Genomic DNA, 27428 nt, shown 5'->3' with positions numbered 1-27428 from the left:
AAATAAAAGGCAAGCCTGTGAGATATTTGCAGTACCTATATCCAACAATGGACTTATATCCAGAATATTGTAAAAATTCCTACAACTCAATAAGAAAAGGCAGCTCAAAAATTGCTGAAGTTTCAGACTGTCATTTCCCAGAAGAAGGTATCCAAATGGTGAAGTGTATGAAAAACGTCCTTGACCTTATTATTCATGTGGGAAATGCAAATTAAAACTACATATTCTGATACCATATACTCACCAGAAGAGCTAAGATGCTAGTTGTTGTAAGGTGGGAGTAACTGCCACTTATATATTGTTAGGAATAGTTTGGAGAGTTGTTTGGCAGTTACCTACCAAAGCTGTATATAGCACATGCATTGACCCAGCAGTTCCACTCTTAGGTGTATATCCAACAGAAACGTATATACACAAATGTCTGCAACAAAAGATGCTCAAGAATATACATAGCAGCACTACTTCCAGTAGTAAAAACTCAGGTGTCAGTGAATAGAAGAGATCCATAAATTTTGGTATTTTTATACAATGGAAGTGTTTTCATACAGCAGTGAAAATGAACACACTACTACTAATGGTAATAACCATGGATAAATTTCAAAAGCATACTGTTAAGCAAAAGAAAGCTAGATACAAGCAAACCTATTCTTCCATTTATATAAAATTTAAGAACAAACAGAGCTATTACTACTATGGTGACTGACATTAGGATAGTGCATGTGTAGGAAGGAGCAGGGCCAGGGGCAGTGAAGGGGCTTCTGGGGAACATTTGATTCCTGATTTGGGTGAGGAATGACTACACAAATGTGTTTACTGAGCTGTACACTACAAATTTGTGCCTCTTCGTGTGTTATACTTAAGTAAAAACTATCCATGAAAATAGTTACATTCTTGTTCAATATTAGTACTTGTAATAATAATAACATTTTCTCATACGAAAAAAGCCTGTGAGTTCCATCAAGTCTGAACTTGTTCCCTCATAACTGTTTGGGTGAAGGGAGCTATCTTGAATACTAGATTTTGGTAATGTACCCATATATACATAGTTACTCTCTCAAACCAAAGAACTTGATTTTAAAAATCAAAGCCAAATTATCTGCCAATTTCAATAAAAATAAGGGTTTTAAAGAAACCATAATTCAAGGTTAAGAAAACTTAATATTTAATGAGCTGTTTCTTTCTGCTCAGGGTGTGTGTTCGTTCTCGTTGTTGGGATGCCTGCATGGTTGTGGATGGAGGTACTTCTTTTGAGTTTAATGATGGAGCAATTGCTTCGATGATGATCAATAAAGAAGATGAGCTTCGAACTGTGCTTCTAGAACAATGAAAGATTTCCTCAGATGACAAATTTTGACTACTGGGAAATGCTTTCATTTCACTGCAGAAACAGACTACCACTCATAAAGCTACGTATTTTGGTTGTTATTGAGACTGGTTGGCCCTGAACTTCAAAGGTGACCAAGAAAGTGAGATTTGCATTATTCTTCTTTTGGATTTGGATAGAAAAGAATGTTCGCTGTGTTAGAAAATGGATGGACTAAACTGATTAGAATTGATACCAGTGAAAGTTCTATATTGCTTATAGTTGGTATCCAAGAGTACTGATATCTTTTTAGAGAGGTAGGCTCAAATAAAGGATTAAATGTTTAGGATTTGAAATTTCACTGTACAAGTTTTTTTTTTTTCCTTCCCTTTCCTAACTGTGGAATTGGTCAGACCAAACACATATCATATGATTAGTGTATATTTTTTATAGTACCTAAAAAATCAAGATTTTTAAAAAATTTTGATGGAGAATTTTGATAAATCCTGACATTGACCTAATTGAAGTAGGTAAGTGCATTTTTTATATGTGCTTAGAATTTTCTAATTTCAGAATACAATATTGTTATGGCTCTTTATTAAGTTCAATCATTTTTGAAATTATCGATGTTTTCATTTAATAATTGACTTTCAGGTTAATTTTGACAGTGCTGGGTGAAATGAAGTATATCTGGAAAAAATCATGATACTGTTACAAATGTATTAATTATCCAGTAGCTTTTTTTTTAGGTCATAGACAGTTTTTTTTGAATGCTTTTGAGTCTTAATAGATTTCTTCCATATTTAAAACTCTAACATGGAATCAAAGACTAAAAGGATGAGCTGCTTAGACATATTAGGAGTTTGGTGAAACCTTTAAAAAATATTTTCATCTAGTATTAGGAGTATTGTCAGAAAATGGATTCTTTAATAAATATGCAAAACATTAGTTTTGGAACTGCCTTACTTTTAATATCATGGTAGTTTTCACCTAGCTCATATTCCATGTTTCACACATTAGCTTTGAAAGATAAAATGTTACAGCTTCCTTCACTTCCCCCCACCCCCATGAGAGCTCCTTTCGTTTGAGAGGAAATTATCTAATTCTTGATCTACTTATAAGTAATCCTAGAATTTTTACAAAAAGCACCTATTGCTGCATCATGAGACAACTGGTATTCTCATGCCATTTATTCAGAGTTGTATCTTTTTTTCATTTGCTGTTAAAGAGTTATATTCAACATTCAGATATTTATTGAACACATACCTTATGCCATGTACTGTGTCAGATGCTGGGTATACATTGATGAATGAAAGACTCTATCCTAACAGAACTTGAGTCTTGTGAGCTCAGAAATTCTGTGAAAGCTAGGAGATGTATAATCAAATTGAGTGCTATTAGTTTTGCCAACGTTTAACATGTTCTTGTCAAATTTTTAAATAAATGTTATACAAAGGTAATCTAGGTTTTGATGTATATCCAGAACAAGAATCTGTTTTTCTTTTCTAAGTATCTGCATAGACACTTGGAGCAGTGTTAAAAAAAAGTGTTTTCCCAGAGCTGGATCTAGTTTCTGGCTTGATTTAAAATTATTAACTGAAGATAACACTTTATGGTATGGGATTTCAGTTCTTTATAAAAACTCTAAGAGGTTTAACTGCCTTCTTAGCAAAAATTCCAGCTCCCATCTTTACATCAAGCAAATCTGATTGTCCAAAATGGTACCATAGATCTGTCAATATGTAACGTACTAATAGGCAACCTGCTCTGTAAAATTGTTCATAAGCTGTATTTTAAAGGTTAAAAAGTCAATCTGCTCCCTTTGCAGTATAACTTCTAACATTTCTGCTATGTGGTGGGGATTGATTTAGAAGAGAGAAGAGGCAAAGGATATTACAATAGAAGAAATGTTTTTATGAGTTAACCTTTTAATGGCAACTATATGTGAATAAACATAATTAAATTAGTGTTATTTATATTTTTTAAAACTACACTTGTTTCCTTAACTCTTACAGCAGCATTATTAGAAAACCAGATTCCCCCAAAATGTTTCAGGTCTTTTCCACTGCTGTGCCCCATTGACTTCAGTCATTGCTAATATTTCACACTGAATGAGGACTTATTATATAAGCAAAGGGTAAAGTACTTACTATTTTTGATGCTTCACATGTGTTTATATTCATAGCCCCAGTAAATCAAATCATATTAAATGTTTTACTAGCCTTCAGTATAATTTCCATTCATTTTACTTTTAAGTATCAAAATAAACAATAGGTATAAAATCATTAGAACCAGTTAACACAATTTTGTATCAAAGAGTCACTTGATGCACATGGAACATTCTCAACAAATTCAAAAAGATCGAAATCCTACCATGCATCTTTTCTAACCACAATTCAGTGAAATTAGAAATCAACCACAAGAAAAAAATCTGGAAAGACCATAAATACATGGAGGTTAAATGACATGCTACTAAAACAATGAATGGGTCAACCAAGAAATCTTTGGGATGCAGCAAAAGCAATTCTAAGGGAAGTTTATACCAATACAGGCCTACTTCAAGAAGCAGGAAAAAGCTCAAACACCCTAACCTTACACTTAAAGGAGCTAGGAAAAGAACAAACAAAACCCAAAACCAGCAGAAGGAAGGAAATAATAAAAATCAGAGCAGAAATAAATGATACAGAAACTCAGAAGAAAAAAAATCAATGAAACCAGGAGCTAGTTCTTTGAAAAGATCAACCAAATTGATAAATCTCTAGCCAGACTCCTCAAAAAAACACAAATGAGAAAGGAGAAATAACCAACACCACAGAAATACAATTATAAGAGGTTATGAAAAATTATATAACACATTGGAAAACCTAGAAGAAATGGATAAATTCCTAGAAACATAATAACCTACCAAAACTGAAGCAGAAAGAAATAGAAAATTTGAATAGACCAATTACCAGAAATGAAATTGAATCAGGAATCAAAAACTCCCAACAAACAAAAGTCCAGGACCAGATGGCCTCATAGGTGAATTATACCAAACATTTAAAGGAGTTAATACCTATTCTCAAACTATTCAAAAAATAGGAAGGAAAACTTACAAATTCATACTATGATACCAAAACTAGATACAGCACAAAAAACTACAGGACAATAGCTGATGAACATAGATGCAAAATCCTCAACAAAATAATAGTAAACTGACAATACATTAAAAAAAATCACAATCAAGTGGGAAATCCTAGCCATAGCCATCACGTAAGAAAAAGAAATAGAAGGCATTCATATCGACAAGGAAGAAGTAAAACTTTTACTACTTGCAGATGACATGATACTATATATAGAAAATCCTAAAGACTCCACCAAAAAGCTACTAGAACTGATAAATGAATTCAGTAAAATCATGGGTTATAAAATCAATATGCAGAAATCTGTTGCATTTCTGTACCAAATAATGAAGTAGCAAAGAGAAATTAAGGCCATTCCAATTGCACCAAAAATAATAAAACACCTAGGAATAAACTTAACTAAGGAGGTAAAAGACCTGTGCTTTGAAAACTATAAAATGCTGATGACAGATGACATAAAGAAATGGAAAGGCATTCCATGCTCATGGATTGGAAGCACAAATGTTGGTAAAATGTCTATTCTATCCAAAGCAATCTGCAGATTTAATGCAATCTCTATCCAAACAGCATTTTTCATAGAACTAGACAAACTGTCCTAAAATTTGTAATGGAACCACAAAAGACCCTGAATTGCCAAGGCAATCTTGAAAAGGAGAAACAAAACTGGAAGTATCACAATTAGGGACTTCAAGTTATATTACAAAGCTGTAGTAATCAAAACAGTATAGTACTGGCACAAAAACAGACACCTAGATCAATGGAACAGAACAGAAAACCCAGAAATAAACATAATTATTTATTGTATTGTATATTATATGCAGTTAATCTTTGACAAAGGACCTGGCTGGTCTAGTGGTGGTAGGCACCATTTCTGGCTCTACCTAGCTAGCTAGTACTGCTTGCCTTATCCTACCTGGCATTCTCCTGCAGACCTGATCCATCTAACCAGCCTGCTCCAGCATGTACCCCTCCAAAACAGCTCCCATGCCACTACACTCAGTGGGCTGCCTTGGTCTGATCCAATGCTCCTCTCACCCCAAAGTGGCTCCTCCTCTGGGGTAGCAGCCCAGCCTACCAGTGCATCTATAGCAACTGTACCTGGGTGCTGCAACCAGCTAAGCTGGGGGTCAGTTCTACCCAGCAGCATGCTCACAGCACTTGTGCCCTAGCCACAACAGGAGAGTGCACACTCCCAACATGTGACAACCCTGGAGTGCCTGGTTCTGGTGATAAGCAGATTGGATTGTACTTCTGAGTCCCACAGGACACCTTCTACATAAGGCCACTCCAAGACTGGGAGACAGCTGATCTACTGAATATACAGAAACACAGGCAAAATGAGGAGACAGGAATATATTTCAAACCAAAGAACAAGACAAAACCTCAAAAAGAATTAAATGAAACAGAGATAAGCAATCTACTGATAACGAGTTCAAAGTAATGGTCATAAAGATACCAAACTTGGAAGAAACACAAAACTTCAACAAATATATAGAAAATATAAAAAAGAACCAATCAGACCCAAAGAATAACAAAAATACACTAGAGGGAATCAACAGCAGATTAGATTATGCACAAGTACTACCAGCATCTGGAAGACATGGTTGTGGAAATCACCCAAGCTGAACAAAAAGAAAAAAAAAAAAATAAGGATAATTGCAGGGACCTCTTAGACAACATCAAGTGTACTAACATTAGTATTATATGGGTCCCAGAGGAGAAGAGAGAGGGGGACAGAAAATTTACATGAAGAAACAATAATAACTGAAAATTTCCCAAACCTGGGGAAGGAAACAGACATCCAGGTCCAGAATGCAAAGATGAACCCAAAGGGGTCTGTACCAAGATACAATAATTACAATGTTAAAAAACTAAAAGAGAATCTTAAGAAAAAAAAAAAAAACAACTATGTGCCCCCATAAGATTATCAGCTGACTCTTTAGCAAAAATTTTATAGGCCAGAAGGAAGTGGTAAGAAAACCTACAACCAAGGGCACTCTACCTGGCAAGATTATCATTCAGAATTGAAGAGAAAGTTTTTCAGACAAAAGTTAAAGGAATTGTTCATCAGTAAATCAGCCTTATGAGATATATTAAAGGAACTTATTTAAGTGGAAAAGAAAAGACCATAACTAGAAGAAAATTATGAAAGACTCACTGGTAAAAGCAAACATACAGTAAAGGTAGTGGATCAACAACTTTAAAGCTAGTTGGAAGGTTAAAAGAAAAAGTGTAAAATCAACTACAGTAATTAGGGATACATAAAATATGTCAAAAACAAAACATGGGGAGGTAAAAATGTGTTTCCAGAATGCTTTCAAATGTAAACAACCATCAACTTAAAACAGACTGCTATATACATAGGTTGTTATATATGAGCCTCATGGTAACCACAAACCAAAAACCTCTTAACAGATACACCATAAATAGAGAAGAATCCAAACATAACACTAAAAATAGTTCTCAAACCACAAGGGACGACAACAGAAGAGAAATGCAAATTAACCAGAAAACAACAAAATGGCAATAATTACATACCTATCAATAATTACTTTAAATGTAAATGGACTGAATACAATCAAAAGAGAGTAGCTGAATATATAAAAATTAAAAAAAGAAAAGACCTGCTGCCTACAAGAGACTTCAGACCAAAAGACACACAAACTGAGAGTGAAGGGATGGAAAAAGATATTCCATGTAAATGGAAATGAAAAGAAAGCTGGGGGTGAGCAATACTGTCAGACAAAACAGACTTTAAAACAACTAACAAGAGACAAGGGCCTGACATAATGGTAAAGGAATCAACCTAACAAGACGATATAACACTTATAAATATGCATCTAACATAGGAGCACCTAAATATATAAAGCAAATATTAACAGACATAAAAGGAAAAATTGACAGTAATATGGTAATAGTAGGGGCCTTTTACACTGCACTTATATCATCATCCAGACAGAAAATCAATAAGGAAACAGTAGCTTTCAATGGCACATTAGATAAGATGGACTTAGGATATATATACAGAACACTCCATCCCCAAACAGGACAATACACATTCTTTTCAAGTGCACATGGAACATTTTCCAGAACAGATCACATGTTAGGCTACAAAACAAGTTTCAATAAATTTAAGAGTGAAATCCTAGCAAGAACTGTCTTCTCTGACCACAACAGTATGAACATAGGTATTAATTACAGGGAAAAAAATGGAAAAAATACAAGCATGTGGAGGCTAAACAACAGCAAATGGGTCAATGAAGAAATCAAAGAGGAAATCAGAAAATACCTAAAGATAAATGAAACTGGAAGCACAATACTCCAAAATCTGTGGGATGCAGCAAAAGCACTTCTAAGAAAAGTTTGTAGAGTGATAAGGCCTACCTCAAGAGACAAGAAGAATCTCAATCTACCCTTATAACTAAAGGAGCTAGAAAAAGAAGAATAAACAGAACCCAAAATTAGCAGAAGGAAGATAATGATAAAGATCAGAGCAGAAATAAAGACAAAAAGAAAGAAAACACTGAATTAGTTCTTTGAAATGATAAACAAAATTGATAAACCTCTAGGTGACTCAAGAAAAAGGGCCCAAATAAATAAAATCAGAATTCAAAGAGAAGTTATAACTGATACCATGAATTATAAGGGACTACTATTAGTAGTCTACACCAATAAACTGGACAACCTTGAAAAAATGATAAATTCCTACAAGAATATAATCTTCCAAAACTGAATCAGGAAGAAAGAGAAGACCTTAATGGACCAATTACTAGTAAAGAAATTGAATCCATAATTTAAAAAACTGCCAGCAAATGAAAGTCCAGGACCAGATGGCTTCACAGGTAAATTTTAGCGAATATTTTTTTTTTTAAAGTTAATACCTATCCTTTTCAATAAATTGAAGTGGAGGGAACACTTACTTCCAAACTCATTCTACAAGGCTGGCATTAACCTGATAACAAAACTAGACAAAGACACTACCAAACAAACAAAAATTACAGGCTGATATCCCCGACAAACATAGATGCAAAAACCCTCAACAAAATATTAGCAAACAATATATTAAAAAGATCATATAGTATGATGGGTTTATTCCAGAAATGCAAGGGTGCTTCAATATCCACAAATCAATCAACATGATACACCACATTAACAAAGATAAAAATAGGTGCACCTGGGTGGGCTCAGTTGGTTAAATGTCTGCCTTCGGCTCAGGTCATGATCTCAGGGTCTTGGGATTGAGTCCCACATCAGGCTCCTTGCTCAGCAGGGAGCCTGCTTCTCCCTCTCCCTCCTGCTTCCCCTGCTTGTGTGTTCTCTCTCTTTCTCTCTGTCAAATAAAATCTTTAAAAAAAAGATAAAAATCACATGATCACTTTAATAGATGACAAAATTCAATATCCATTTATGATAAAACCTCTCAACAGAGTTTGTATAGAGGAAAGAAACCTCAACATAATAAAGGCCATATATGAAAAACCCACAACTAACATCATAATCAACAGTGAAAAACTGAAAGCTTTTCTTTTACGATCAGGAACAAGACAAGGATGCCCACTCTCACCACTTTTACTCAGTGTAGTATTGGAAATCCTAGTCACAGAATCAAATGAGAAAAAAAATAAAAGCACCCATACCGAAAAGGAAGAAGTAAAACAGTCACTGTTTGCCTTTTACATGATACTATATATAGAAAACCCTAAAGACTCCACCAAAAAACTATTAGAATAAGTGAATTTGGGAAAGTTGCATAATACACAATATACAGAAATCTGTTGTTTTCTATACACTAATAATAAACTATGCAAAAGAGAAATTAAGAGAACAATCCCACTTATAATTCTATCAAAAAGAATAAAACACCTAGAAATATATATAACCAAGGAGATGAAAGAAAAACTATGAAAACTGTAAGACACTGATGAAAGAAATTAAAGATGACACAAACTGAAAGATATTCTGTGCTCCTGGATTAGAAGACTTAATATTGTTAAAAAGTACATACTTCCCAAAGCAACCCTACAGATTCAGTGCAATCCCTATATCAGTGACATTTTTCATGGAACTAGGATAAATAATCCTAAAATTTGTATGGAACCACGAAAGATCTGAACACAATCTGAGAGAAAGAAGAACAAAGCTGGAGGTATCACTCTGATTTCAGGCTATACTACAAAGCTACCGTCATCAAAGCTATATGGTAGTGGCACAGATAGACACACAGATCAGTGGGTAAGAGCCCAGAAATAAACCCATACTTGGAAGGTCAGTGACAGTTGACCCTTGAACAATGTGGGGGTTAGGGGCACTGGTGCCCCAACCAGCACAGTTAATCCTCCAAAGGATTCTGACTCCTCCAAAACTTAACTACTAACAGCCTACTGTTGACTGAAAGCCTCAGTGATAATCTAAACAGTTGGTTAACACATTTTGTGTGTGTATTATATATTGTATTCTCACAATAAAGCTACAGAAAAAATATTAAGAACATCATAAGGAAAATACATTTATAGTACTATACTTATTGTATTTATCAATCCCACAAATTTACGTCATCTGTTTATGAGTAATCGTGTCATTACTAATATCATCTTATACAAAACACTATTAATGTTACACATATTAACACTAAACATCAAAAATGAAAAGACAATGTGAAAAACAAATTCATATTTACAGGTGTAACGATTCATGCATCGATTACAAAGCAGCAGTAATATCATTGCTTTATAGTAGCCTAGTGTAAATAATGGTTTCACAGTGCCCTAGCCTGTACACCAGTGAATGAATCATTATAAAATACTTACGACATATGGGGCACCTGGGTGGCTCAGATGGTTAAGCGTCTGCCTTCGGCTCAGGTCATATCCCAGGGTCCTGGGGATCGGGCCCCACGTCGGGCTCTCTGCTCGGCGGGGAGCCTGCTTCTCCCTCTGCCTCTGCCTCTCTCTGACTCTCATGAATAAATAAAACCTTAAAAAAAATACTTATGGCATAGAGTATTACAGTCATTGATAACACAGTATTGGAAACACTTACATTTTTTTTTGAAAAACCATGTACCTTGATAATAGGCCGATACAGTCTCTCCAACTACAAGAAAGAGGCACACTGTAATTCTTCCAAAGCAGTTACAGAATAGTAAGAATGTTATTAGTTTTATATTAAATATCACTCACCTTACGCCTATGTAAGGATAGGCTATCTACTTCCATACATGTTTTGCACATGACGTTCTGCCCTATGAATACTTAGGTGATGGTGATGATGACACAAAAACATATCAGATGGTTCTCGCCATACAGTTAGATTTTCACATGAAGACATACATATGTACAACAGCTAAGTTTATTAACTGTACAGCAGGATTATTTATTTTTCATTAAATGGATCTCATAAAGGTCTTCATCCTCATTGTCTTCATGTTGAGTAGGTTGAGGAGGAGGAAGAGGAGGGGCCGTTCTTGCACAGAGACACAGGGATGGCAGAAGCAAAGAGGTGGAGGAGGTGGAGGAGATGGAGGGGAGGCAGGCACACTCAGGGTAACTTCACGGAAATACATCATAATTTCTGTCCTTTTTGCTTTTTCAGTGTTCTAAAAATGTTTCTATACAGTACCAGCTTTCTCCCACCATTTGCTTTAGTTTCAGTGCCCATATCATAGAAGGGTCCAGGTAGTAAAAGAAATCAAAAGCAGTCTTAAAGAATCAGAATCCTTTTGCCTGACTGTCTAATGTCAGTTGTTTTCTGGCACTGCTTCTATGTCCTCTTCGTCATCACCTGGCATTGGTTCAGAAGCACTCACCTCCATCAAGTTATCTTTAGTTAATTCCTCTGGTGTGGTGTCTATTAGCTCTTGAATTTCTCCAAAAACCTTACCTTGAAAGTCTTCATCCCCCCCCCCTTTTTTTTTTTTTTTGCCATATCCACAATCTCTTTCGTGATATCCTTGATTGGCTCTGTCATAAATCCTGTGAAGTCATGAACAACATCTGGGCATGATTCTCTCCAGCCAGAATTTGTTTAGGGCTTGATAGCTTTCATGGCTTTTTCTATAACCATGCCATCTTGAATGGTAAAATTCTACCAGACTTTCATAATGTTCTGTCAGGGTTCTCTTACATGGCACTGACAATTCTTTCCATAGAGTACTGTGTGTAATAAGCTTCGAAAGTCATTATGACCTCCTGATCAAGAGGCTGAATTAGAGATACTGTGTTGGGCGGGGGGGGGGGGGGGGGGTGGCAAGTAGATCACTGTGATAAACTCACAAGGTTTTGGATGGCCAGGGGCCTTGTTCAATATCAAAAGAATGTTAAACAGCAGTCCCCTAATAGCAAGGTACTTCCTGACTTCAGGGACAATGCACTGATGGAACCAATTTAGAAAGAGTTCTTATTGTCTGGGCCTTCTCAATGAAAAAGACTGGCAGTTGGTGTTTATCTTTTCCCTTCAAGGCTTGGGGGTTAGCAATGGGCAGTGCTGGTCATAAACCCAATTGCATTTGGACAAAAAAGTAGCCAGTCCTTTCCTGCCTTACATACTGGTACGTGCTTCTCTTCCTTACTAATAAATGTCTTTTGTCGCATTTTTTTTCCTCCTCCAGGATAGGCCACTTTCCTCTGCATTAAAACCTGTTCAGGCAGATATTCTTTCTCCTCAATGATTTTCTTAATGCGGTCTGGGAACTTGTTTGCTGCTTCTTTGTTGGCAGAAGCTGCTTCTCCTGTTACCTTGGCATTTTTTAAGCCAAACCTCTTTATAAAATTATCAAACCATCCTTTGCTGGCATTAAATTCTCCAGCTTAAAATGCTTCACCTTCCTTTTCTTTAAGTTGTCATATAATGAACTTACTTTTTCTCAAATCATATTCATCTATAGGTATACCTTTCTTAGAGCAATCCCAAACCCATATAAAAGCTGCATTTTCAATACAAGATAAAAAAAAAAAAAGTATTTTGTAAAAAGTGCATGGTGTTCATACCTCCTAGTGTAGAGGCACCAAAAGCTTCATAAACTTCCTTTTCTTTTTTTACAATAGTCCTTACGCTGGATTCATTTACCTTGAAATGGTGGGCAACTGCAACCGCAGACCCCAAGCTATGGTACATATCAAGCAATTCAAGTTTTCTTGTAATATCATGACTTTGCTCTGCTTCCTGGGACCACTTTCAGTATCACTAACGGCACTTCATATGGGTCCGAAGGTATTATTCAAGGTTTACAGTATGGTAGTAAGCGCGATGGAAAGTATGTGAGAACTGTTGAGAAATTACTTTTTCAAAGCAATATGCAACTTACTGAAGATGAACTGCTCATGAGGAGCTTGTTAGCCTCACACGGTCATTTAAGTGAATACTCACAATCCTTGAGTTCACTGCAATAGCAGCAGAAGGTGGCTATAAATTTACCACAATAGCACAGTATGTACTACAGTTAATTTTATACAATCACGGTTTAATACTGCATCTTTACATTGTTTACATTTCTCTCAACTGCAAAATGGCACCATGTACAGTCTGTGTGTGCTTACGTAAGCTTTGATAAATTTTAACATTTTATAATAGGTTTGTGTTTATTTTATGGTAGTAACTGATGAAACAGACTGGCGTCTACATATTTTTATGCACTCATGACATACTTATCTTTTTAAAATTTTGTTCAATATTTCTAGGCTACATGGTTCGTCTGAGAATTTTTTCAAATTGTCACGTCTCCAAAAAATTTTCCAATATATTTATTTAAAAAATATGCATATAAGAGGTCCCATAAAGTTCAAAGCCATTTTGTTCAAGGATCAACTATAATCTATGACAAAGGCAGGAATATGCAATGGGGAAAAGACAGCCTCTTCAATAAGTGGTGCAGGAAAAGCTGGACAGCCACATGCAGAAGAATAAAACTACAGTACTTTCTTGCACCTGAGACAAAAATAAACTTGAAAACGGATTAAAGACTAAAATGTAAGAAAGATCTGAAACCATAAAACGCCTAAAAGAAAACATAGGCAGTAAACTCTTTTGTCATCGGTTTTAGCAGTATTTGTTTGGATGTGTTTCCTCAGGGAACTGCAACAAAAGCAAAAATAAACAAATGGAACTACATCAAAATCAAAAGCTTTTGTACAACAAAGGAAACTGTCAAAAAAAAAAAGTAGTAAATGGGAGAAGATAATTTGCAAATAACATATCCGATAAGGGGCTAATATCCAAAATATATAAAGAACTCACACAACTCAATACCAAAAATAATCTGATTAAAATGGGCAGAGGACCCAAACTGACATTTTTCCAAAGACGACATACAGATGGTCAAAAGACGCATGAAAAGATGCTCAACATCACTCATCATCAGGGAACTGCAAATTAAAATCACAATGATATATCACCTCACACCTGTCAGAGTGGCTATTTTCAAAAAGACAAGTGTTGGCAAGGATGTGGAGAAAAGGGAACCCTTGTACACTGTTGGTGGGAATGTAAATTGATGCAGCCACTATGGAAAAGAATGTGTAGGCTCATTAAAAATAAAACTGCCATATGATGCAGCAGTTCCACTTCTGAATATTTATTGAAGAAAACAAAAACACTAATTCAAAAAGATATATGCAACCTTATGTTCACTGCGGCATTATTTACAATAGCCAAAATACGGAAGCAACCTAAGTGTCCATCAATAGATGAATGGGCAAAGCTGTGGTATACAGTGAAATATTATTTACCTATAAAAATGAAATCTTGCCGTTTGTGACATGGACAGACCTAAAGGGTATTATGCCAAGTAAAAGAAGTCAGACAGAGAATGACAAGTACCATATGATTTCACTTAAATGTGTAATCTAAAAAAGAAAACGACCAAACAAAACAGAGACTCACAAATACAGAGAACAAACTGGTAGGCTGCTACAGGCGAGGAGGGATGGGGGTTGGGCGAAATAGGTGAAGGGGATTAAGAGGTATGAACTTTGTTATCAATTAAGTCATAGAGATGAAAAGTACGGCATAGGGATATTATTGACTATTCAATAATACTGTAATAATGTTCTATGGTGACCCATGGGGACTACACTTACCATGGTGATCACTTGTAATGTGTAATTGTTGAATCAGCCTGCTATACATCTGGAACTTATGTCAACTGTACTTCAGTTTAAAAAAGGACTTAAAAACAAAAAGAGGTAATTCAGGATTTAAATCACTAAAAAATTCACTCCATTGTGCCAATGTACCGTAATATGTGCATCATTATACTTAGGGATAGTGTCTACCAAGACAATTGTGCAAAAAAAATCCAGGGATAACGTGACATATGATATAATGAAAAGAATTCTATATATGAGAGGGAAGAGATAAGAGTAAATATACTGATGAATTGCTGAGCTACAAGGAGGAATTGTTTATTTCAAATGCAGTGCATTCTTTAACATTAAAAATAAGCATCAGGGGATTAGGGCATAAGTCAACAAGAAGGATTATTAAGTATTCTACATTCAGGAAAACAGAAGAGTATTTTTTTAAGTGTCATGGGTTTTAAGATATATTTTCAAGAAAATTACTGACTAAATAAGGAGGAATTAAAGAGAAAATTAGAAAAGAATATTTTAATTTGATTATTTTATAGGATAGTAAAGGCATGGGTTAGAACTAATTTCGTTCATTTCTCTTTTTTAAAAAAGATTTATTTATTTATTTATTTATTTATTTATTTATGAGAGACGGAGAGAGAGAAAGAACGGCGGGAAGGGCAGAGGGAGAGGGAGTCACAAGCAGACTCCACACTGAGCACAGAGCCCGATGCAGTGCTTGATCTCACTTCCGTGAGATCATGACCTGAGCCGAAACTAAGAGTTGGACGCTTAACCACCCAGGCGCCCCCATTTCTCCTTTTAGAAATCAAATATCAATAGCTAAAAAAATAAAATCAAAATTAGAGATCCTGAAAAAACTGTTGAAGAGATCTGAGTAAGATACAGCTTTTGATACCAGTTGATTGTGAGTTCCTCAGGAGTGGGGACAATGAGTTCTCATCTGTACCTTTGCACAATGAGTAAAGACTGACAGAGCTAGGGAAGAAACTGCTAATTACAATAATAAACAATAGTTTTAACATACTGAAATTTAACATTCTTTCCTTATGGTGTGTGTGTGTGGGGGGGGGATATGATAGATGGATATTTGAAGTAAGTAGGAAAGTATCTGAGAACCAGGTTTTTACAAACTCTTCTTCTAAATAGACATTTCCCCCAACTACAAATGCTGTTTATTTCCCCACAGTTACTTTCTTCGAATGGATGAAGAGGGCTTAAATGACGCTGTCATACTAGGCTGGTTCTTCTTGGCTTTCACCAGAAAATAATCTATTTAAAATATCTTTGGTAATTACACTTTATTATACAGCTATTTCCTCCTGCCTCAGATCTTCTCTTCACATCTTTTCTCTTCGTGGAATGATTCTCCCAAAAGTCATTGTATTAATCTTTTAAATGATTCTGTGAGGATTTTAAATGGGTTATTGTAGATTATCCACTTTAAATGCAGTGTCAGAATAAAATATCACCCGTCTAGAGCTTCAACCCGTATCACAAAGAGTTGGCCTCATGATGAAGAGTCTTTTTTTGACTTCCTTGGATATTCGGCTAGTTTAGGAAAGGGAGAGGAGTGTTAACAAGAGGAGCTGACTTTTTGTTTGTTCCAGGCAGGGTTAGGGTATCCAGTGGAAAGGGGTTTCTTTCTAGTTTTCCTAGTCTCTGGGTTACTTCGTGCCCTTCCTCAGATGCTCTGCACTGTCCCAGGTGCTGTCGCTCAAACACAGCATCTTCCACATTGTAGATCTTCAGTAAACGTTGGACTGAAATCAAGTTCACCAGAACAGAAGGGATACAAGTTACTTTATCCAGAAATTCAGATCTCCGGAACTTGTGGGTGTAGGAGAGGGAGGAATCAAGGGCCACAGACAGGTGTTAGAAACATAAAAAGAATGACAGCCAGATGTTACGTGCCTCCTGATGGAAGAGCATGATACCACCTAGCAAGAATCGATTCGCTAAAAACAGAACTTGTAAGATCAGCCTTGGGATCAGGGTTTCATAACCCCGGCACTGCTGATGTTTTGAACCAGATACTACTTTGTGGTGGGGAGCTGTCCTATATATTGTAAGATGGTTAGTTAGTAGCACCCATAGCCTCTGCCAGCTAGATGCCAACTGCACCTCTCTGCTTGTGACAACCAAAAATATTTTCAGATATTACCAAATGTCTCCTGGGTGGCAAAAATCACCCTTGGTCTAGGGCTTTTTGCTGCTGAATCTGGAAGTAGGGGACAGATTAACCTGTTATATGTCACTCCAGGGATCACATCAACAAAAGTCAGAATGTAGAACACAGGACAACCTCGTTTTTTTCAATAAATAAACTGTAAGGCAAAAAGCCGGCGGGGGGGGGGTTTGCAGAACTCAAAGATTAAGAGACTTATGAGAGTGCCAATCAAATGCAGGTGTGGATCACGCCGGACGTCTGGAGCCTCATCAAACAAAGCCGTGTAAGGAAAGCACTGGAGACCAACTAGGGAATTTCCAACAGCATCTTGATATTTATGCTTCAGAATTCAGGAGAATCTCTTTCAGATGTATATACTAAAATATTTATAAATTCTGCTTCAAAGTAATTTGTGCGGGTGTGGGTGTGAGTGGGGGGTTGCGATGATGGATAAAATGAGATAGGGTCATAAGTTAATGACAAAAGTGAATGATGAGGTTCATCATAAATTTTTGCACGTATTTGACATTTTTCATAATTAAAGAAGGAATTGTAGTAGTGATAAAGAGCATAACAAAAAGCAGCAAAAAAAAAAGGGTGATGTTCAGCAAGAATCACTATTCTACCATTTGAATGGATGGTTCAAAGGGAATTGAATTCCCAAGACCTCTTAGGTCCAGAGTGATCTAGTCAAACAGCTTCCTAACGGGAGTAAAATACACAGTGTAAGTTGGTCCAGTCTGTATTTAAAAAGTGCTACCAGCTGCCTTTTATTAGTATCACCCTCATTTCAAATGTTTTATAAATATTACTATTTTAGAAGCACTTTAAAGATAAGAGTAAGTCTGTACTTAGCACCTTCTCAGAAAGCATTACACACTATCATTTTAATTTGACTTTTTGTGTCAAATTAAATCCATATGAAGTGGATGGAACAAAGAAGACCATTTTAGGGCTAGTTTTGTAGGTCTTTAACTAGAGGGCTGGGACCAAGGGCACACCATACATACCAAAGGCACACCATACCAAGTGCTTTCTAATTTTAACCACAGTACTTAAGAAAAAAAGAACAAAGGAATACAACTTAGCGGAAGTACTCATTTTTATAAAAATGTGTTTTATTTTAAAACAGGTCTATAAAAGTAGAAATCACATACAAAAATACAGATTACTCTGACATGTTAGCAAAATAGCTTATGGCTAGACTTGAGTTTGGAAGTACTGTATGTTTGAGGGCATCTGGAAATCACAGTCCAAATGGATCCTACTATCAGCCCCATCACTAATCTGTAAACAATAATTTCATGTACTATATTTAGCACTTTTTAACTAGCACAAAATTGAAACATAATCATTTCCCATATAACGCCACTTTAAAATGTTCTTCCTTAGGTCTGAGCAGATCAGGGCACTTCATATCGTTGTTTCTAACATTTGAAAAGTCTGATTTAAAAACAATGTTAATAGAAATAACAGGTTTTAGCTCTTTTTGTTCCATTTTGAACCTATGGGAAGGTCATCAATTTAAAGAAATTAGTGTTTTTTTTTTTTAAGTAGAATTTAATCCGTTTTCTTCTAGACACCATTAAAAAAAAAAAATCACTGTTGCTATCCAAAGATTCCACACCTGAGTCTTAACTTTTATGTAGTTTCAAGTTGTCTTTTACTGCTTTGGAACTCGAACCTACTTCGAGGGTGTATTTCTGAGTCAACGAACACGTAGTTCTCAGGGAACTCTAGGTCCAAGAGCTTTAGACAACAATGACTTTCAAACAATTATTGTGGGAGACAATTTTTTTTTTTTTAAGAAGGCAATTTAAAATACTTGATTCCAGAGTAACATAAAAATAACTTGAAGAACCTTGGCAATAAAGGAAAATGGCAGGCACCTTCAGTTTGGCATTCCAGCCAACATTTCAAGAATAAAGACTGGCTACTACCACCTTTCTAAAACACAGCGAGTCATCTTAAAAGCTAAAGAACCCACGTTAACATCACTTGATCATAAAGTCAGAAGACCAGAGTTATGTTTCCTCAGCTAATTCGGAATTCTGGGAGCACAGGACATGAAGGAAACTTCGATACTTCAGATTAACCCGTCATAGAAAATTGCCTCTTGAGCCTTCAAAAGCTGTACCAATTCTTTACCGCTGATTGGTTAGTTGTTTTTCATTTAGGTTTTTTGTTTCCATGAACCTAATTTCAAACCTAAAGGCAAAGGTGAAAGGCCTATTTTTCGCTCTCCAGAAGAGATTGCCAAAATGCTACTATCCTAGATTCTCCTTTTGTTCCGTTCACAATACAAATACTTCTACCAATCTATGTCTCATAAAGCAATACTGAGAAATTAAATAGAAGAAAGTTACCATATAGATCATGAAAATGATTTGCTGGTCATGATTCTTACGCTTGATTCTAAATAGATTGAATAAGAAGGGCACTTGAAAGGTGGCTCAAATCTTGCTGTTTAAGGTATCCTGAAATTAATAGGCTCTCCTAAAATTCCAAAAGGCCTTAAACTTAGGCTCTTAAGTGCACTAGAAGCAGTGACCAGAGCTTTTCTGGTTATTTAGAAAAAGCAAAACTTCATAGTTTTCGCTCTCAAATGGTCATCTAATATACTTGCAGAAAGAAGGCAAAGGGAAAACCAAGAATAAAAATAGCTGAGTGCTCCAGCAGGCGGGCTTCCTGCCTATTTTCCCTGTTCCAAAGAAAAGAGGGGACACCATCCCGCAATAAATACTTCATAGACAACTGGGCTTCTGCAGCGTCAGCCGGCATCTGATGCCCCATATCTCCTGGTTCTTTTTGTTGCCCGTGGTTGGCCTGGCGATGCTGGTGAAATGGGAGCTATTAATCTGTAGATGAGGAAGGGCTTCTTTTAACAGTTGAAGGGTACCGTCTGGCACGATTCCAAAAACTTGTAGTGTTTTTAGTGTAGGAATTTCTCCAAGTTCACTGGAAAGGAGAGAGACCTTTCAGAGTAGCAGTATCTATGGTGACTGATCCACTAGAGTTATATGACCCAATTTTGACCATTTGTATCCTAGTCTATAGAATGCAAACTGAAAACAGAATTTACAATCAATGATCTGAGAAAATAGCAAAGGTGAGTCAAACCAGAAAGCACGGACCACAGCTTGGACAACATGGCCTTAGGACCCACGCAGGCACATTTTGTTAAATGTTTTCTCACCACCTAAACACGCTGAGGTTTATTTAAAATCCAACCATAGTTGTTTCCCTTCTCCATTCTTGATTTAAATTGAGAGGAGTTACTGTGTGGTGAGAAGCTAGAAGCTAGTGATGGTAAAGAATCATCACAGGTTACATGTAATTTCAAAGCATGGACTTGACCTTTATTTGAACTAGTTTCCTCCTCTCAAAAGATGAGCTGCAGAAGTTAAGGTAACTTCTTAATAAGTCCATTACCTGTGATAAAACCTAACAGCAACTTTGCTAAGGTACTTCAGATAGGGCTATGTAGTTGGGTGCAGATGGAGAAAAGGAGTAATTGGTCACACCTTTTATACGAGAGGCAAAAGCCATCTGACTTCTCAACATATTACTTTTGGGTGGGGGGGGTCACGTATATGCCAATCCTCTTCTCAGCTATTTCCCATTAAGTGAAATACGACTCTGTCAACAGTGACATTCTGGTCCACAAAAAAGGGAGCCTGTTTCCCCAAAGTAAATACTTTTGGTAATGATTCTTTCTTCTTTTACTCAGATCTATGTGCTTAGAAATTCATCTCTCTGATCTGTATTTGCTCCAGGTTGGGACACACAGTACAAAGTCTTAGGAAAGGGAATATTTAGTTTGGAATATCAACAAAATCCCACTGCAGATCAATGAACACATCAATGACCTGGCGTTAGAAGCATCCTTTATATTTTCATATTGCCAATAATTACTAAAAAAACCCCCCAAACTTTCCTCATAGTAACAGTTACCTGGCCTCCAATCTCTCTTCCTGCCAGCCTATTCTATATACCAACGTCCAAGGCATCTTCCTAAAGCCTAGCTCAGCTTATGTCACCCCTCCACCCCCTCTGCCCCCAGGCCTTTGATGCAGCCCTCGTGTTTACGGAACTCAAACTGTTCTGTTGGCCTTAGGACTCTCCACGTTCAACCCACTCTCCCAGTCACCCCACTACCCCCCAAATGTACTTATTCCACATTCAACAAGTGTATTAAACACCACAGATGTTTAATACATGTTAGCTGAAGAAAGATAAAGGGTAATTTAAAAAATAAAAGTACTATCTAAGTAAAATAAATATGCTTGGTGTTCATAAAAGGACAATAAGAGCTGGAGGTTACAACAGACAAAAAAAGAAAATCAGGAAAAACAAAGTACTATTCTTCTTAAAGTAAACTAACCTCTGGAATACAGAAACAGGAGTGCAAAGAAGGGTCGCAGCACACAGATGTTTATCTTCAACATCACTTAAGATGACAGCAATTCTGCCCCAACCTTAACTCCCTCTTATGTGAAATCTGAGTATGTGAGGACTTTGTAATGAGAATCTGGGTGCTGGGATATCTGAATCAGCCAAACTGTAAGTCATCCTACGGTGGAGAGTATCAGGCAGTACGAGAAGCAGACACTGTAGGTGGGAGTGAGGAAAGGATATACAGCAGATAGAGCAGAAGAAATGTTCTCACAACAGCGTTAGGAAGGAGCCTTGGTGGGCGTAAGGAAATGACAGCAACACTCTCAGAAGACACTGAGGTGTCCTAGGTGAGAAAGGAGAGAGCTGCATACCATGGGATGGTGCGCGATCTGAATCAAAAAGCCAGAAAGTCCTTTAAAAGTTGAAGGAGACAAAACAAAAAAAACCACTGAAAGCCCCTTAGTACATGTGTCATCTACAACACAACAGAACAAATTTACAAGCATCTCTTTAGACTGAAGAGCAACCAAAGGACAGTAAATAGCAATGAACAGTTGAAGAGCCACTATTTCCAATTTAAGTAGTATAAAAGGACACTGATAATGTCTTGTGTATCTGTTTCATCTGAGTAAACAAAAGATATTTATAGACCCTTTCACAGGTTCACACCTTACCTCAACTACACAATCCTGTTTTCCTTATAAAATCTTATAAATGCTTAACTACAAATTCTCCTACCACAGACTTTTTATTTAGTCTCTCCTAATCTCAGATCAGTTTATTACCTCCAGTGTGGCTTTCTTACTTGAACGAGAGATATGGAATAATCAGAAGAAAGTTTGGACATAGGGAATAAGATCAATTCAGGCTGAAGGAAACAGATACAGTGCGGACGTATCCTGTAGAAGAAAAACCTGGAGTTTCCCAAGTATTCTAAAGCACTAGTATTACAGAAGAAAGTCGCTCAAATTTTATTTTCCCACTTCTGAGAAATAAAAATTCTTTAGCATAAATGGCTTTCTCAAAATTACTACTGAGGATCTTAGAATTCTTACTATGAATTTCGAGTACATCAGCTGCCAGAATGGAGTTAGAGAAAATAACACTTTACCTTATGAAACTTCTAAGGACAGGGTGTAGGCAAACTCATCTTCATGGATTCATGAGGTTAACTAGTGTACTACTTACATAATGCCTGAAGAAACATACTCTTTTACATTAAAGTACAAGGAGAGCATCTTTTTTCCCCTGTTTGCATTCTTTTTTGGTGGTCTGTAACTAAACTCTTGATGCCTGTTTCTCTTATTTCAAGATAAGGTTTAGACAAGTCACAACAAGGCAGTAAGGGTTCAAACATAGGTGACTTGAGGTCCACCACCAACTCACACTGCCTGCAGGTAGGACTCCATAAGTGTTATTATCCTACTGGATAAAGATATTAAAACTGTGAGAGCTCACAGCCTTCCCTTAGCCTCTGCTCAAGAAAAAACATTTGGGGATTACTGCTTAGCTTCTTTATCTGGAGAGAAAGAAGTGAGACATGGGGACAGATTCTCTTGAGAAAAGCGACTGAAAAAGACTGATCACTGTAGTCCCCAGGGGCTGCACAGGTAATGAAGCCTAGATGGCAAGGACAGGAAAGACGGATGACAGAGACGCCTTTCTTGGTGGACGTCAGAGGCTCCTAGGAGTTCTGGATACTAGAGGGCACAAGATTTTAATAAGGGTTCCATGTATATGCATTCACACCCTACCGTCTAAGAGCCATGGAAGCAAAAACTGGCGTCCCTTTTAGGCAGTGCTTTTTCAAATGAGATACTGGCTGAGCCCCTGAGCCCCAAGATTAATTAAAGTGATTAATTAAAAATGTTATTACTGGATTCTCTATCTCTAATTCTACTAGTTAACCCTGTATAGCTTAAGTATCTGATTTATTAGTTCTTGAAACTAACTTAGAAGATCCAAACCAATCATTCGAGGACTAAATTCTTTGTTCAAATTCACCACCCTTCTTTGGTAGGAACCAGAAGCTAAATCCCCTTCATTTGGGGAGTGGGCTACAAGAATGCAGCAGCCTCAATCAGGGCATACTGGCTGGAATAAGAAGGGCACCTGGCCAAATTCAAGATACTGACTTCTTGTTGTTTTCAATAAAACTGCTATACATTTACATCCTACACGAGGAAGGATTTTCCAGCCCGTTGGGGATAAAAGAAAGGAAAATAAATAGACAGCGTTATTCCTAGGATGACTTGGGAATAGCACCTTCTAAAAGAAAGACCAGACTCCTTTTTGCACTCCCTTGATTTGGTGAAAAGTTGCTGAGCAGGTATAAAATTAACCCTCATAAGAGCTACTGGATTAGCTACAGACTATTTTCATCTGTCCAGAAAACCTAGGATGCAGACCTAGCTCAGCCATTAACTTACTTTATAGCTTCAGATTAAGTCACTTCACTCTTTTGGACTTCAGTCTCCCCCATTCCAAGACAGCACTGGACTCATGACATTTACCATTACATGATGCCATTCTTCCCATTCTTTGACCACCGTCCAGGATAGACATTTCTAGAAGATTACAGAACTTTCCTCTCAGCCCAGAGGGAGCCCTTCAGAATCAACTGGAGTTGATTTGAAAAATGTGGGGCAGGAGGGGAAGCCCCCATTGGGTCTGCCTCCCCATTTATACTCTGAGCTCCCTGGAGGTAAAAGTGGTCTTCTCCTTTTGCAAGTCTTCCAAATACTGGAGTATGGTATTCTAATATTTAAACCTGCTTCTAGCTAAATAATAAATGTTTAGTAAACTATCCCAGTCAACTTTCCAAGATATTTTTAAGCAAAGAACTTTTACCTTGGTTTTTCTGTTTTGCTGGACTTCCCTAACCTATTTGTGGTACACCAATATTGATGTTCACGTTTTAATTATTTTTTAATTTAAATTCAATTAGCCAACATATAGTACATCATTAGTTTCAACGTGGAGTTCAGTGATTCATCAGTTGCATACAACGCCCAGCACTCATCACATCACGTGCCCCCCTTAATGCCCGTCACCCAGTGACCCCAGTCCCTCACCCACCTCCCCTCCAGATGTTCCAGTTTTAAGCATCTGCTATTAATAATAACAGATATTAACACCAAGTGACATCTCTTTTTTCCCCTGTCTTCTCCTACTTCTAGAAAATGAAATACTTACAGTAAAGTTTCAGGTATTATATCATAGCACCGACTGAGTGAGAGATGTTGGAGGTAGTTGAGCTGGTAAAATTCTGGAAAGCAGTCGTTCTTCAGCATGACACTATCGCTGGAACAGAGCAGAAGAGAAGATTCAAAACCTATGCATCAGTTCAGATGGAGAAAACAGAAATAACCAACCGCTTGGTTCCTTCAATTCAACATGTTAAGATGCTTTCCTCCTTCAGTGAGGAAAAGTGAGCAGTCATGATTTTTCAATTTTTGTTTTAAAATAAATAAATGAAAAAAAAAATACCTTAAGTCTAGGTGGACAAGATTGGGGCATCTTCCAACTAAAGTAGAGACATCTAGGGAAAAAAATGATGGTCACTATTAAATGAAGAACAAGACAAGGGTATCTGCTATCAATGCCATCATTTAACTTTGTGCTAGAAGCTTGGAACAATGAATGCAATTAGAGTCACCCTATTAGAAATAAAACACAAAATCACCATCTTGGCATATAAAATTTTGAACCCAGAAAATCCAAGAGAATCAACTGGGAACAGTAAGAGAACTATGTAATATGATAAGTTAATAACAATCCATAGCTTATCTGTGTATCTGCAATACCTAGCTGGGGGAAAAAGAAAAAAAAAAAAAATCCTACTCACACTAGCAAAATGCAAAACCAAACACCATCATCTATAAACAAATATTGTATTATAAAGGTAGCACTTAAAATCAATGGGGGAAATCATGGATTATTTTTAAAAATGACATTGCTACTACAAGCAGAAAGAAACTTGTTTCTCCAACTCAAATAATATCTCCAAATAAATTCCACGTATATTATGAAGTCCTAAAATGCAAAAAATATAGGGTAATTATTCATTGGATCTTGGGATAAGTAAGGATTTTCTAAACACAAAGGAAAACACAAAAACACTGATAATTTACTACATAAAAATTTTAAGTCTACCATGCTAAAGCAAAAACAAAACATAAAATTAAAGAAGTATCAGAAAACTGGGAATGTTTCCAACATACATTAAACAGAGAGTTAATGGTCTTATATGAAGAGTAAAGAAAGATAAACATAGAAAATGGGCAAAGAATATGATGTGATACTTGGCCAAACAGAGAAATATGGAGCAAGAAAGGCAAAATAAAATTAAAATATTGCTTTTCAGTTATCAAATGAAAAAAAATTCTATCATAATATCCAGAATTGATGAAATATAATAAAGCATGTCCCATATATACTACAAATGCATATTTAATTTTATGTAGCCTTTCAGGGGAGCAAACTGATTTTTTGGGGGGGTGAACTGATTTTTTGATGTGTTCTGAGCATTTTACACTTGACTCTTTGACTCAGTAATTCCACTTTTAGAAAAACAATGAGGTGTGGGCGCCTGGGTGGCTCAGTCGGTTAAGGAACTGCCTTCGGCTCAGGTCATGATCCCGGGGTCCTGGGATCGAGTCCTGCGTCGGGCTCCCCACTCTGCAGGGAGCCTGCTTCTCCCTCTCCCACTCCCCCTGCTTGTGTTCCCTCTCTTGCTGTCTCTCTCTGTCAAATAAATAATAAAAATAAAATCTTAAAAAAAAAAAAGAAAAACAATGAGGTGTGCATGAAGATACTCATTTTAGCAATAGTTAAAATAGCCCCTTCCCCAATTATTTCAATTCATTAACCTCCACCCATTCTGTGGAACACAATACCAATGGCAGTTACTCTAAAGCTTTTAAATAACATTTCATGACATGAAAAAGTACTCAAGATATACTGTATAGTGAAAACAAAATATATACAATGCACTATAATCTCAATTTAGTAAAAATACACTCAAAAACTCATATTTATATACAAACTCACAGAGAGAAAAAAGGTTCATAGGGTTGGGGGTAGGAGGGGAAGGTTGGACGGAAATACATCCAAGGGTGGTAGGATTACAAGGTAACTTTTCAGAATTTGAAGAGTCACGTGTGCTACTTTGTATTCAGAAAATAAATCAATAGGGGCGCCTGGGTGGCTCAGTTGGTTAAGCGTCCGACTCTTGATTTTGGCTCAGGTCATGACCTCAGGGTCGTGAGGTCAAGGACGCCCCCCTCCCCGCCCCCGCGCTCTCTTAAAAAAAAAGAAAATCAATCAATAAATGTTATTTATTTTTATTTTTATTTTTTAAAGATTTTATTTATTCATTTGACAGAGAGAGAGAGACAACGAGAGAGGGAACACAAGCAGGGGGAGTGGGAGAGGGAGAAGCAGGCTTCCCGCCGAGCAGGGAGCCCGATGTGGGGCTCGATCCCAGGACCCTGGGATCATGACCTGAGCCAAAGGCAGACGCTTAACGACTGAGCCACCCAGGCGCCCCAATGTTATTTATTTTTAAAAATAAACAAGCTTCATTCACGGTTGGGGTTTTTTCTTCCCACAGTTCTGTCTTCAGCCCCATTCCCTCCCCTGGATCCTAGACTTGCATTTTAAACTGGCTCCTCAACACATCCACTGCGATGTGGGACAGGCAGCTCAAATTCATGCCTAAAAACAAGTATTTCATTTCTCTTCTAAATCTGGTCCTTCCCTGTCTCTAAGAAAGTGCTAATGTCACTGATCCAGCTGCTCAGGCCGAAACCCTGGGAGGCACACTCAACTGTTCTCTCACATCCCACATCCAGTCTGTTGGCTTGTAATGTCCGATCATTTCTTACCATGTCCCGTGTCACCCCCCGAGTCTCTTACAGCCTTTTCTCAACACAGCACTCGAAGACGACTTTTAAAGGGGAGTCAGATCCTATCATTTCCTGCTCAAAATGCTACCGTGGCTTCTCATCTCACTCAGAGAAAATCCGACGAAAGCTTCTGCCTTGGCTTAGAGAATCCTAGGCTATCTTACCTCCTATTACTGTGCTTCTTGTTCCCGCTCTCAATGGCTCCCATGTCAAGGCCTTTGCACTTGCTGGTCCCAGTTCCAGAACGTTCTTTCCTCACTTATCTGTACAGCTCACACCTTCACTCAGTCAGGCCTCTGCTCAGGTGTCACTTCTGGGGAGAGGCCCTCTCTTTGGCCATTCCATCTGAAAACAGTCCCCCTCTGGCCAATACTCTGCCTGGTCTCTCTGCTCCATTTTTCCTCCCTGCATTTTACCTCCTTTCATCACATTTGGTTATTT

At 37.1% G+C, this 27428-nt stretch overlaps 2 protein-coding genes across 4 annotated transcripts in view; one reads left to right on the top strand and one right to left on the bottom strand.

Moving 5' to 3' along the window:
- LOC118006574 (NAD kinase 2, mitochondrial) overlaps nucleotides 1–3270 on the top strand; it is a 46560-nt gene extending 43290 nt beyond the window's left edge. For all 3 annotated transcript variants that reach the window (XM_034999299.1, XM_034999300.1, XM_034999301.1), the window contains one exon: nucleotides 1189–3270. In XM_034999299.1, the coding sequence (XP_034855190.1) occupies nucleotides 1189–1327 (139 nt within the window). In that variant the 3' untranslated portion in view covers nucleotides 1328–3270. The remainder of the gene's footprint in view (nucleotides 1–1188) is intronic.
- A 15222-nt stretch (nucleotides 3271–18492) lies between these two features.
- The window catches only part of LOC118006475 (S-phase kinase-associated protein 2), a 30634-nt gene continuing 21698 nt past the window's right edge, over nucleotides 18493–27428 (bottom strand). The window contains exons 8-10 of the mRNA XM_034999144.1: nucleotides 24568–24619; nucleotides 24274–24381; nucleotides 18493–19638 (exon numbers count right to left, since the gene is read on the bottom strand). Coding sequence (XP_034855035.1) covers nucleotides 19425–19638; nucleotides 24274–24381; nucleotides 24568–24619 — 374 coding nt within the window. The 3' untranslated portion in view covers nucleotides 18493–19424. The remainder of the gene's footprint in view (nucleotides 19639–24273; nucleotides 24382–24567; nucleotides 24620–27428) is intronic.

Source organism: Mirounga leonina, unplaced genomic scaffold (genome assembly GCF_011800145.1).
Source record: "Mirounga leonina isolate KUSES-001 unplaced genomic scaffold, KU_Mleo_1.0 Mir_97, whole genome shotgun sequence".
NCBI classification, from domain to species: Eukaryota; Metazoa; Chordata; class Mammalia; order Carnivora; family Phocidae; genus Mirounga; species Mirounga leonina.
The sequence above is the reverse complement of the archived record's forward strand: the minus strand, read 5'-3'. Positions and strand labels throughout refer to the sequence as shown.